This window comes from Pteropus vampyrus, unplaced genomic scaffold, assembly GCF_000151845.1.
Source record: "Pteropus vampyrus isolate Shadow unplaced genomic scaffold, Pvam_2.0 Scaffold16, whole genome shotgun sequence".
NCBI classification, from domain to species: Eukaryota; Metazoa; Chordata; class Mammalia; order Chiroptera; family Pteropodidae; genus Pteropus; species Pteropus vampyrus.
In genome coordinates this window covers 1,862,673-1,876,990 of record NW_011888797.1, presented here as the reverse complement: position 1 = coordinate 1,876,990, position 14,318 = coordinate 1,862,673, and the positions used below count along the sequence as shown (strand labels likewise).

At 37.1% G+C, this 14,318-nt stretch overlaps 1 protein-coding gene across 1 annotated transcript in view; it reads right to left on the bottom strand.

Annotated features, from left to right (window-relative positions):
* Nucleotides 1-14,318, bottom strand: part of ANO4 (anoctamin 4) — a 348,268-nt gene continuing 333,950 nt past the window's right edge. The window contains exons 25-28 of the mRNA XM_023527448.1: nucleotides 10,463-10,582; nucleotides 4,716-4,821; nucleotides 2,830-3,036; nucleotides 1-742 (exon numbers count right to left, since the gene is read on the bottom strand). Coding sequence (XP_023383216.1) covers nucleotides 2,845-3,036; nucleotides 4,716-4,821; nucleotides 10,463-10,582 — 418 coding nt within the window. The 3' untranslated portion in view covers nucleotides 1-742; nucleotides 2,830-2,844. The remainder of the gene's footprint in view (nucleotides 743-2,829; nucleotides 3,037-4,715; nucleotides 4,822-10,462; nucleotides 10,583-14,318) is intronic.

Sequence of the window (14,318 nt, the reverse complement as noted above, 5' to 3'; positions counted from 1 at the left end):
TGCAAATATTCCATGTGCATAAATTTATTTTAAATTTTATTGCATCACATTATACAAGCATTAAACATGGCTTCATGTTGATGACTATTTAAATGTGAAAATTCATCATTCACGTCAGTACCTTTTGGCTATTTACAAGTAAGGAATTTTTATGTACTTTATATATCTCTGTATTTGTATGTACATATGTAAGAATACATGACTGTACATATGTACACACAGAAATCTATGGCCATACAGATAGCTATAGATATGTCATATATAATAATCTCAGAAAGATCTGAAATTAAAAAAAAAGAAAGTTGTAAACAGGGTCTTGTTTGTATTGTTTGGTGACATGGAATTAGGACCGTATGATGACATTCTAGGAATGTGTGTCCAGGTGTCCAAATCCCCTTTTTAGCCCAGTGTCTGTAAAATTCACATGGGATAGAATGCAAAAAAGGTAGCAAACAGGCTGAAAAACAGGCCCAGTATACAAGTTCCCCGTGGTTTTAAAAACTTGAGAGTGTAACTGCCCATGATGTGCATGCTTGCTTGGTCAGGAATGGTCTATGAACAGATAGCAAGTGTGTGCAGGACTGCAATGTGACTTCCCAGGCAGTCCTTTAAGACCCCTTGCTGCTGCCGATGTCTGCGACATGCACTGCGGTTGCATTTTAGTCATTCACGTGAATGTGCTTTTGCACAGCCAGGAGAAGTAAACAGAATTCAGGTCCTTGGACTGGAAATGAACAATTACCTAGAAAGAGAAAAGAAGGCATTAAACTCCTGCGTATGCATGACAGCTTAAGAACACACTGTGCAATGGTTTGTACTTACCATGAATCAAAGGCATTCAAAGAATTTGTAACCCCAAACTGAGTCATGTATATTATAAATATTATTGTGCCTACTTTACAGACTGAATCAGAGAGGCAGCCTGAAGCAAGGTGACATCCTGCCAACTGTCGGGGGAATAGAGACAGACAGGCAACACTACACCTTTAAGCAAAAATTAGAAATGGCCTCATTAGGGAAAAAGCAGCCCATAACAATAAGGCCAGAAGAATCTCCCAATTGGTTACTGGCCGTGCAGCCCAGCGAACCTGAGATGTGGATAATGCCACTGCCTGTGCCTTGGTCTCTGGCCACTGGAGCTCCCAGGAGCAATTCTTTTCACTAATGTCTGCCTCCTATGTCAACCAAAGCGATAGTCAGCCTTTCTCCTCCAAAGGCTGACCAGAGCCAGAAGAGAACATCAGAATGGGTAAGGGGACTAGGGACATGCAGTAAATTATAGAATCCCAGAAGGTTAAAGCAGGACAGGCTCTTAAAGTATTGTTCAGTCCAACTCCTTTACTTTTGCAAATGTATCATTTCCATGTGAATGCTCAACCCCAGGTCATATAGAGAATGCAAAAAGCCAGGTCTAGAATCTGGTGGACTACAACACAGTGCTTAACAATACCAATCCCGTATAATATTCTACAGCATTTTATTGTTTTGTAAATGTTTCACATACAGTGCCTATATGAACTGCATGTTAGTTCTGCCAAATAAGCAGGCTCAGAAAAATTAATTTTCCCAAAGTCACATAGCCAAATAGCAGACCTGGGAAATAGCAAAATGCTAAGTAGCGAAACATTTCTTGCCTTTCGAAAGGCCAAGGTCTACTTTGGAATTGAGAGTAGGGCCTCTGGGCCTGGAGTCTAGGTGACTGCCAAGTCTATCTTCCTATCCAACTTATAGTCACCTCCTGGACTCTTATCACAGATCTGGCTTGATACAACTTCACTAATTTAACAAACATCTCTGCAGATATCCATCTTAACCTATACAAAAAGTGAAAAATATATTTTTTTCCTTGTATATCTCGTTTTTCTTTTAGAGGCTGAATTTTGGAAAATATTTTCAAAGTTATTCTTCAAATAAGTAGAGAGAAATGAAGGGCAAGGAAGGCAAAAGAAATGCTACACTTAGATTCAAAGAGTATCAAAACTGAGAGCTTGTCTAATCATTCCATCTCTGAGGAGACTGAGGCTCAGAGAAGTTAAGTGACTTGTCCAGGGACAGACAGCTAGTAATTGACTTGCTAAGAGAAGGTTTCAGAAGAACTCTTTGATAAGACATGTGGAAACATTACTGAACTTTCTTACAATGTTTTTAACCTTAATCCATCCAAGCTTTATTAACTGAATGTGCATTTAATGGGTGCCATGTGTTTAACACAGCTAATTGGAGGAAATAAATTACCATCCACAGAATCTTTCCTCAAGATGCTTACAATTGTGCTAGGGAAGCCTGATAACTATTTGAAAATCATAAATTAGCAATGCAGATCAATATATGTCAATACATGTACTGATACAATAATAGAGAAATTTATGAGTAGTGAGTCTTGATGGGCCGATGAGCCTCTTACAGGGTATGGCATGACATGAATTAGCCCGGGAGGAAACAATAAACAGTGATGGAGGGAAGGCCACCCCAGGTGAGATGAAAAGGTGACTTTACCAGAAAGAAAAGGCATGTTGCCCTGGGGATATTAAAGTGAATAGCCAGGCTGGAGTGGAAGGAAAAGGAAGGCTAATTTCAGGGGACACCAGGCTAACTCATGAGACCTTGACTGCTGGGCCAGAGTGTGGCATGGAGGCAAAGAAGAGTTGCGGGAGTTGTATGCGAAGGGAAGATGAAGTTAACTTTGCAATTAAAGTATGAAACGAGCTGGTTTTGGAAGCTTCTGCGGAGTTGTTTTGATCCCTATCAGTAGAACAATGGCAAGCTTTGACTCAGGGAGTTGGAAGCGCCCTCTCCCAATCTAAGAGAGGTTTCAGACCATGAGCATACCTCTCACCGACCTGGTCACGGCCACTCATTGTGGTGTGCTTTTCCGTTTTTCTTCCTCTCTTTTCGTTCCTTCTGGAGACGCTCTAGTTCTGCTTCATACATCATCTCCTGAATCAAGTACTTCTCTCTCCTCATTCGGTCTCTTAGATCTTTTGGGAGGTCTGGGATCAGATATGAAATGAGGTGCTTTATACAAAACACGAGGTGCTAAAAACACAGAGGAGAACACAATAGTCAGGTCTACTGTCCATCCTCAACTGGAAAGAGCTCTGGGGGGTGGTTCACGAACTCTCTTGTTCCAGCAATATGGAGCTTCTGGAGTACCTGGAAAGTAGGCTGAGGCCAGGGGAGGTGGGTATTGGCAAAGAGGATCTCAGGGATAGGTGAGGACTGAACTTGGTCTGATGGTACCACACAGGAGTCAGAAAAGTAGATGGAGAAGAAATGGTCAAAAAATGCAAAGGAGAGTCAGTAGCACGTACACTGTGGAATCAGAAAATCCGTCAAAATTTTTTATCTTTTACTAAAGAGCTTTCTGTCTACCTAAGCATAAGTCACTCTGGGCCCCAATTTGCTCATCTATAAAATAAGTATTGTGAAAATTGTAGAAAAATGTTTAAAGATGCTCTGTGGATTGCTAAATGCTCTGCTAATCTGGATTGCAAGAATTATAAATGGGCCTAGGGCTGTAATCATTCAGGAAGAAACTTTTTTTAGCGGGGAGTGGGGTAAACACAAATTCTTTGCCCGAAATACTAATACCTGAAACTCTAGAATCACTGTCACTTCTGTTCACCTATATGATGGTGACCACTAAGTACCAGATGACAATTTAAAGACCCTTAGAATTCTAAAGTATTAAATAAAGATTAATCATGTCCAAATGACACCATTAAGTATTCTTAGTTTTACTGAAATGTTGGTAAATTTGGTAATTCATGGTAGCTTATGATCTTGCCAATTAAGAGGATTTTCTGATATAGTTCTAGTATTTTTAAAAATAACAATATATTGAAAAGGAAAGTTCTACTCGAGAAACCAAATAACAATTTAACGCAATGCCTTTTCTATTTTGTTTAAAAAATTTTAAGACAGTGATGGGTTAAAAATTTCTTTAAAGAGGGACTCAGCCATTGATAAGTTAATTCGTAGGGAAGAACAGCTTAGTATTGTCTTCTCTTGGTTCCCTGGAGTGAAGGGGAAAAAAAAGTGATGGAATAGTTTCAAGGAGGTATAGGAAGCTTCTAGTCCAAACCAAAGGGCAGCCTTGGCTTGCATTAATTTGGCTTTAATATATGTGACAGGAGATAAAATTCCTATGAGTACAGTTATAGAAACAAACTATTTTTAGCAGCAGTTTTCTTAAAAGATGAAAATAGATAATATATTTTTATCGACACACAATACATGTAATTACTAGGTAGATTTTGCTTTATAAGTCTATTCTGAGTCTTAGGTCATTAATAGTTATTTGTGTACTTGAACATAAGTAATGTCATGATGATACACAACCAGAAACTACCACTTGTAATACCCAGTTCAATGATTTCCAAACTATGGTCCTTGAACACCTGCATCAAGATCATCTTGGAGGGCCTGTGAAAGGCAAACTGTAGACATGATGGATCAGAATCTTGAAGTGGGACGAAAAAAACCACAATTTGCCCAGTGATTCCTGACTTATTCATTAATAATCAACAACAAGGGACTTCCAAATATTTCTTGGAAAATTCAAAGACTTTAATTAAAGGGAAGAAAAAGTTTATATAATATCATTATACCACATCTGAACACAAACAATCACATTGAAAGTTCTCAAAATACATTCATTACTGTAGTTACTTCATTGCGTCAAAGGATATAAGGAATTGGTTGAGAAAACTTACCTCAAACACAATGATAAAAGCCAGGCGAGCAGCGAGGACGTGCCAGAACTGCAGTGTGTAGCCGTAGGGTACCAGTGAATGAGGAGGATCACGGTAGTCTCGGTATCTACAAATGTACAGCACAGGGTTGCATTCCAAACTGTGACTGTCCCAACTCCCAAATCGCGTTCATTCCCACAATGTAGCTCTTATTCATGAGAGAAAAGCATAGAAAGCCTCTGTATACTACTAGACATCTGTCGTTTTATTTGCCCAGCATTTCTTCTGATAAAAGGAATCTCTCTTCTCCTCTGGGGAATCATCTATGTGGGTCGGACAGAGTTTGTCCCCTTCCCTGACCCCGACTCTGAACGTAAGCCAGACTGGATCAGTGAGACTCATCACCAGGACTGCTGCTAGGATGATCACTTAGTGAATTATCACTAAGCCCACAGAAAGTTAAAAACCTAGAGCTGCTGGTGGCCATCACGAACTGTAGAGAGCGCCTGGTTGAGAATAAAATCAACAAGTCAAAACGGCCAGCAGAGAGGCAGTATCTGGATGACACTGCTGGAGCCTTGAAATCCAGCCAGGTTTCTGGCTTTCCTACTCTCTCAAGTCATTGTACCATAAAGTCAAGTTTCTTTCTAGAGAATTCCTTATTGCTACCTTAAGGAATTAAACTTCGACGATGCCAATGAGTTCGGCTGTCATCTGCTTCGCTGCCTGCAGCTCCAGAATTACTCATTTTGGAAAGCACACTGGAACCAAGTTTGAGGTGTGCCGGACTGATATGATCTTAGGTAATTCATGAAGCTTCTCTGGACATCAGTTTTCCCTGTCATCAAAATTAGAGTCTTCATCTCACCCTGCTCTAAAATTTGGACTCTTTTTTTCTTGTATGATTTTGCAGATGATTGTGGCAAGTGGAGCTCTGTGTTCATGCTCCAGCCTATTCCTGATCCCGCTGGCCTTTCCATGAGGCAGAGTTTCGAGGGAGGGCCACGCTCCGGTGTCATTTGTGCCCCGAGTCTCTGATTTTGGTGCAGTGCTATTTATTTGCATAACGACTGGCTACATGTTCCCTGGCACTTCTACAAAGAAAACACTCCCCTGTTCTGCTGTAAAAACAGCCAGGAAGCCAAGCTTCGAAGCCCATTAAATCAAAGTTTTCTTTCTCTAATCTTCTAGTTTAGTACCTTCGAAGACACTATGTCACCCAGTGGCATTAGTGTTTGGAGGAATTTTTTCAAGTGAGTCAGAGTTGTTTTCAGAAAGTAACACTTTTCATTTCTTGTCTTCAATTTTACATGAGGGAAAAGGGGGATGTTCCCTTTTGATTTCAGTTAGTGCATTCTCGAAAGCTGCTTTTACTTCTCAGGAAATGGATGACTGCCTTGCAAACATTTTTCTAGCACCAGGTACAGTTAACTCCCATGATAAAAGTGTATATACATTTGACAGAATGATAAGTGAACCTCATGTAACCCCATTCAAGTTCAGCCTTAGAACATGGCGAGTGGCTTAGAAATGCCTCCCCGGCGATCTCAGACACCCCGAGAGGTACTGCTGCAGCAATCTTCTGCATTTCTTTATAGTTATACTACTTATGCAAGTGTGCCTAAATAAAATAGTGCTCAGTTTTGTATGGTTTGAACTCTATATAAATGGACTCATACTGTATGAGTTATCTGTGATTACATCTTTAATTATTATGCAATTTATTTTTGAGTTCTCAATTCTATTCCATTTTCTATTTGTTCACTCTGACACTACTACACAGCTTAATTTCTCTGATTTTATACTATATCTAACATAAGATAAATCTCTACTTTGTTCTTCAAAAGTGTCTTAACTATTCTTGAGCCTTTGCATTTCCGTGTAACATTATTTTGCACAGAACTGGCTTAATCATAATTCTTATAACCTTCTTGGTCTAATATTCTTATTTTCTCTAATTTTTACATTTACTTAATACTTATATAATGAACTCTCATAAATCCACCACGGGACCCAAGAATGAAAACATGACCAGGAACTTATATCTACTACCTTTGTGCTCCTCCATCCCTTTCTCTTCTCTTATCCTGAATTTCATTTTTATAATTAACATATTTACGTATATATGAGTATATTCGTGTTTTAATATTATACTGTATAGCTTTGTTTTTGAAATTTCTAGAAAAGATGTTATACTGTATGTAATCTTCTGAGGTTTGCTTTTTTTCCTCACTATCATGCTACGAAGATTCATCTGTGCTGCTGCATGGAGTGAATTTAGTTCCGCTGCTATAAAATAGAGCCTAGTATGAATATATGGTTGTTGTTTTATGTAGTGTACGTTTAGATTTACACTCACAGGGCTCGTCATTTCTCTTTAACTTCTCTAACCATGTAAGGTCTTGAAAAACAAAGCTCCAGTCTATCCAGTTCAGTAAATGCTCTTTGGATAAAAGTCCCAATCCTCTACCACTCTGGGTTCTACCTTTATTTACTATTAAATTTTTTTTCTTGCGATGAGAACTTTTAAGATCTGCTCCCTTAGCAACTTTCAAATATGAACACAGTATTATTAACTATAGTCATCAGGCTGTGCATTAGATCCCCAGGACCTGCTTATTTTATAATGGGAATTGGTACATTTTGACTGTCTTCGCGCATTTTCCCCACCTCTCCCACACCCAGTGTTTGGTGACTACCAGTCTGTTCTCTGAATTTATGAGTCTAGGTTTTTCATTTGTTTTGTTTCTAGATTCCATATACAAATGAGATCATACAGTATTTGTTTTTCTCTGCCTGACTTATTTCACTTAGCATAATGCCTTCAAAGTTCATCCATGTTGTCACAAATGGCAGTATTTCCTTTTATTTTATGGCTGAGTAATATTCCATTGTGTGTGTGTATCACATTTTCTTTATCCATTTATCCATCAATGGACACTTAGATCAGGTTGTTTCTGTCACAGACATCATAAATAATGCTGCAATAAGCATGGGAGTGCAGATATCTTTCTGAGTTAGTGTTTTTGTTTTTCTTCAGAAAAATACCCAGAAGTAGAACTGCTGGTTCACATGATACTACTATTTTTAATGTTTTGAGACCCTTCCATACTATTTCCATAGTGGCTGCACCAATTTACCTTCCCACCAACAGCATAGAGTTCCCTTTACTCCACATCTTCACTAACACTAAAGTTATTTATCGCCTTTTGATAATAGCCATTCTAACAGGTGCGAGATGATAGCTCATTGTGATTTAGATTTGCATTCCTTGGTGATTATTGATGTTGAGCAACTTTTCATGTACCTACTTGTCTTCTGTATGCTTTCTCTGGAAAAATGTCTATTCAGATCACCTGCCCATTTTTTAATTGAATTTTATTTTTTTGTTATTGAGTTATATGAGTTCTTTATATATTTTGGATATTCGCCCCTTAACAGATATATGATTTACAAGTAGATTTTCCCCATCTTGTAAGTAGCCTTTTCATTTTTTTGGTTTCCTTTGCTGTGCAGAAGCTTTTTAGTTTGATGTGGTCCTACTTGTTTATTTTTCCTTTTGTTGCCTTTGCTTTTGGTGTCAGATTCAAGAAATCATCACCAAGACCAAGGTCAAAGAGCTTACCAGCTATGTTTACTTTTAGTTTTATGATTGCAGGTCTTATGTTCAAATTTTAAATATATATGGAGTTAATTTTTTTGTATGGTATAGATAGTAGTCTAGTTTCATTCTTTTACATGTGGCTGTCCAGTTTTCCCAATACCATTTATTGAAGAGATTGTCCTTTCCTCATTGTATATTCATGGCTCCTTTGTCATAAATAAACTGACCATATATGCATTTATGACCATTTATTTCTGGGCCCACTATTCTGTTTCATCGATTTTTATGTCTGTTTTTATGCCAATATCATACTGTTTTAATTACTACAGCTTTGTAATATAGTTTGAAATAAGAAAGTGTGATGCCTCCAGCTATGGTTCTTTCTCAAGATTGTTTTTGCTATTTGGGGTTTTTTGTAGTTCCATACAAATTTTGGGATTTGTTTGGAATTGTTAAATGTCATTAAGATTTTGATAGGGATTACAATGAATCCGTAGATTTCTTTGGGTAGTATGAACATTTAAAAAAAAATTTCTTCCAATACATGAGCATAAAATATCTTTCCATTTATTTGTGTTGTCAATTGATCGATGTCTTATAGTTTTCAGTATATAGGTCTTTCACCACCTTGGTTAAATTTATTCTTAAGTATTTTATTCTTTTTAGTGCAATTGAAAATGGGATTATGTATTTAATTTCTCTGATAGTTTGTTAATTATAGAAACAACTGATTTTTATATACTGACTTCGTATCTGCAGCTTTACTGAATTTGTTTTTTAGTTCTAACAGTTTTTTGTAGCCTTTAGGGTTTTCTACATATAATATGTCATCTGTAAATAGTGACAGTTTTACTTTTTCCTTTCTGGTTTGTATGCCTTTATTTCTTTTTCATGCCTAATTGCTCTAGCTAGGTCTTCCAGTACTGTGATGAATTAAAGTGGCAACTTCCTTGTCTTGTTTCTGATCTTAGAGGAAAAGCTTTCAGCTTTTCACCGCTGAGTATGACATGAGCTGTAGGCTTGTCTGGTAATCATAAGCAAAAATCTAAAGTAGATACACAATATAAAGAGAAAGGAATCTGAGCACACCACTAAAGAGTCATCAAACCACAAAGGAAGAGAGCAAGAGAGGAAGAAAGAAACTTCAAAAGAGCCAGAAAACAATGAACAAAATGGCAATTGGTACACATTTATCAATAGCTACTTTGAATGTAAGTTGACTAAACTCTCCCATCAAAAGATAGAGTGGCCGAATGGTTAAAAAATAAGACCCATCTAAATGCTTGTGGTTACCATAAGGCTTACATATAACAACTTGTATTTATAGCAGTCTATTTTAAGTTGATAACAACTTAAGTTGGATCGCATTCTAAAGCTCTATATTTTTACGATCCTACCACGTTTTGTCACAATTTAATCTTTTTATCTTATGTATCCTTTAATTATTGTAATTATAATTATTTTTACTACCTTTGTCTCTTAACCTTCTACTAGCTTTGTAAGTGATTATTCCACTACCTTTTCTATATATTTACCTTTACCAGTGAGATTTATAGTTTCGGTTGTTTTCTTAATACTAATTAGCATCCTTTTGTTTCGGCTTAAAGAAGTCCCTTTAACATTTCTGGTAAGGCTGCTCTAGACATGATGAGCTCCTTTAGCTTTGCTTGTCTGGAAAACTCTTTCAGTTCTGAAGGTCAGCTTTGCCAGGAAGAGTATTCTTGGTGGAGACTTTTTTTCTTTCAATACTTTGAATATATCATGTTACTCCCTTCTGGCCTGCAAAGTTTCTGCTGAAAATTTTCTTGAGAGTCTTATTAGGGTTCCCTTGTATGTATGTAACAATTTTTTTTTCTTTTAATATTCTCTTTTTGTCTTTAACTTTTGATACTTTTATAATACCTTGCTGTGGGTCACTTTGACTTTTTATTTGTAACTCTCTGATCTTCCTGGATCTGGATGTCAGGGTTACAGCCCCAGAGATTATGTTTTCATTGGTCTGGGTCACAGCCTGGTCAAGAGAGCTAAAAATTCTCCAGGGGATTTTAATGCATATTAAGGTGGAGAACCGCTGCTTTAAACCAACTCAGTCAGCAAAGGCTGACTGAGCCAAACTGCCCCACGGCAGAGCCAGCCCATCTTGGGCTAAGAGTGCCACGCTCACCTGCAGTACTTGAGAGGGGTCCCCGAGAACTCACTGCCATCGGATTCAGGCTCAGATCGATTCTCAAAGTCAGAAATTCGAAACACGGACAAGCTGGCATTCACATAGCCAACCATGCACCTAAAAGAGAAAGCAAATTCTATAATTAAAACTCTGATCACCTCTGCATCTGATTCAGTAAAGGCTCTATTTCCTAGAATTCCTTACAGTTTTAAGTGCCTTTAGCTGGTCTTGCCTTGTTAGAAGCACTCAATTTAGGATACGCTGAAAAACCCTGGGTTTGTTTAATCAGGAACAAGTTATTTCTTTTGTTCTAGTCCTTTTTGTGTGGAATCATCATACAGAAAATCACTACCCCAGTGAATGCTTCAGTGAAATAGGTGAAATACAGCATTGCATAACCAGCATAAATAATTGGTAAGTCACTGCATCTCTCACTGATTACATAGACACAGAGAGATGATACATATGCACATACAGACACCTTCATTAATGAATATCTATGCTGTCATAATGCTCTGAATATGACTGGTGTGAACATGGTGCCCCCTCTCCAACTCACATCCCACGGTGGTCTTAATAGACAATATTCCATATTCCCGGAATGTATCATATGCTTCATGTCTCTGCACAGGATGTATTTTCTGTTAAGATTCCCTGCTCATTTCTTTAAAAGTGAAAATAGTGCTCACCTTTCAATGGCCAATTGAAATGCCACACCTTCTGGGAAGATGTCCTAAACCTCCATTCAGAAGACTCATTTCCTTCTCTCTACAGTGCCACTATACTAATTTCACAATTGCCAAACAGCTTGTACTAGAGTTGTCTGCATATATGTATGCATTGCCCTTTGGACTGCAGTTTTTTGTTTTTGTTTTTGAAGCAGAGAAAGTGTCCTAGATATTTTTTGTATCTTAAGACCTAGAACAGTCTCTTCAGTGTAGTGAATTCAATTGCTTTGACTGGAGGAAAACTAAAGTACCAGAGATTCCATCAAGGTCTCGAGAATGGACCAGGAATAAAACTATTACCTGGATCACCAGGGATTATATGGTTCTTGAGAATGTGGATTTCATTCTATACCAAGGGTCAGTATATTACAATACTAAATGCTTAGGGCTTTGAGTTCAAATTGTAGGCCTGCTACTTCCTAGGCATGTAATCTTAGAATATTATTTAACTTCTTTAAGTGAGAAAAGTCCCCACATCATAGGGTCATTGTGGGGATTAAATGACATGATGTATACAAAGTAAGTGGTATAGTGTTTAGCCTATAGCAAGATTGTAATACATGTGAATGGCTTTTCTTCATTTTATTTATTTCTGGAACCTAACAGAAGGCTGTTAATAATTACTGATCAAATGAATAAATTATAATCTTCAGACTTTATTACCTGGTGTGATTATCCCAAGTTGCTGAACACCAAACCAAAATAATGACATGAACACAGTTCTGAGAGCACATGGGTTCTATATGTTGTCTTGCTCAAGACAAATCACTGGTTTTATCACGGCCTTAAAAAAAGTGGAAGGACCCATTTATCAAGTCACTTATGGGTGAAATAAATAGTGAGCGAGCATGTAACATGCCTTAACCCAACTGGCAGCAGGCCTGCCCTACTACTTGAAATGGTGATTTGGAATTATGTCTCCCTCATCTATGAACTGCCTAGAACATGACATGGAAACAAATTAATGCCTTGATGATTATTAGCTGTCTCAGAGAGGGAACCAGTTTTCGTGAAATACAAAAAGTAGCAGTCTTTTTAGGAGCCGTGGAAAGGGAAAGGTGCAAAAAACAGGCCCAGCATTGACATGAAATAGTCACACCCCTCCTGCACTCTTTTCTCACCAAGTGGCCCTGAGCTTTATTGAGACTGAAGCTGCTGTCTAATGGCTACTCCTCCAGCAGTTGAAAAAAATCTAAATTGAAATGAAATGCCTGTTTCATAGATGGAACATCCTACTCTCAAAATAAAGAGGATACATCTTTAAATGATTTATTAAGCATTTTCATATTATAAGTCCAAGTTGAATATGTCTCTTTAGTGGATGTATACTCCTGGATACAAAGCACTACACATGGACAGAGTACATACAGATATAGTTATCAGCTGTGAAGTCTTCTTTCCATTTAATTTCCATAATATGGAAGGAGCTAATACTGAACTGTCTAGGCATTGCTCTAATTCTTTTCACTAGAATGGAATTTTAGCTTACCAATATCAAATAGTTGAGATGGTCATCAATTTAAGAAAATTAGATTCCCCACATTTTGCCATGTGAAGTTCAGCCAAATGGCAATCATGTGTCAGCTCATGACCTACTATTGCAGCAATAGATCCCATGTCTATCACTCATTTTGCTGGCAGGAGATCCACATAGCGTCTCTGTGACACACCGTCACCCCCAAGTCTCATAAAGACAACTGATAATCAGGGAGAAGTGAGCGGTATGGAGGAAAAATATATCAGACAAAGGAAGAGTTTCCCATGAATATAAAATAATGAAGTCAGTTTTCTTATGGGACTGGTAGATGGCCTCTGAAGGCATTTTCAAGAAAGGAGATGCAGAAAAGGTCTTATGTAAAGGTAGCATTGTTTGAATTAGGATACATATCTCTTCTAAGGAAGATCTTGGGAGAAGATCACATTTAACTGTGAGAATTCTGGTTTTACAATCATTACTTTCTAATCCTTTACTAAAGGCAGAAAAGGATAAACTAGTGATCATTATAATCAGTTTCAAGGCAAAGAACAGAACCAGAAGTTAACTTCTGAATTTATAGATTACAGATAAAACTCACTGTAGAGTGTCTTTGAATTTTGCTACTAAATTTTCCTCTGATGTTTTAGACATTGTGACTCAAACAGCATGGGGATAGGAATCAAAAGGTGAAAGAGCCAGGGGAAATAAGGTCGGCTTTATGCATTAAAGTCAAACATGCTTTATAGATTACAAATGACTATTTATAGATTAATTTATAGATACATTCATTTATAGGTGGTATATTAGGCTAATGAGGGCAGAAGAAAGTTGACTTCTGACTTGTTGCAATAAAAATGTCAGACATGAAAAAGGAAGATCTCGAATAAGTTTTATTTTTAAAAATATAACTGCAAATTATTATGGTATTTAATTGCTTTATAGTTTGTATAAATATTCATAGTTCATTAAGATATTTGAGCATTGTGTCCTTGATCAATTCTTTAACTCCTTATAATATCATTATCTCCAGGAAAATTAGTTTTAATTTATATCACTAAATCAGGTTCATACTTCATAATAATTCTGAAGCCTGCATATATCCTTAGAGAATGTTCCAAAACTTTAGCCCATGTCTACTTGATAACAGAGCAATTAGTTTACTGCATTCAGTGGGTGATGGTGGTGGTGAGGGAATCATATTGGTTATTTATTCTCTCTGGAAAAAATTTTCACTTGTTTAAATTTTTTTATTTTTCAATTATAGGCTACAAACAATATTTTATTAGTTTTAGGTGTACAACATAGTGGTTAGACATTTATATAACTTAGAGTGATCACCCCAATATGTCTAGTACCCATCTGACACCATACATAGTTATTATTATTGACTATATTCTCTTTGCCGTACTTTAGATCCTCATGACTATTTTTGTAACAGGAAATCTGTACATCTTAATTTCTTTCATCTTTTCTACCCATCCTCCCAATCCCCTCTCATCTTGTAATCATTAATTTGTTCTCTGTATCTATGACTTTGTTTCTGTTTTGTTTGTATTTTAGATTTCACATACGTGAAATCATATGGATTTGTTTTTCCTGACTTTTTTCACTTAGCATAATACTGTCTGGGTCCATCCATGTTGTCACA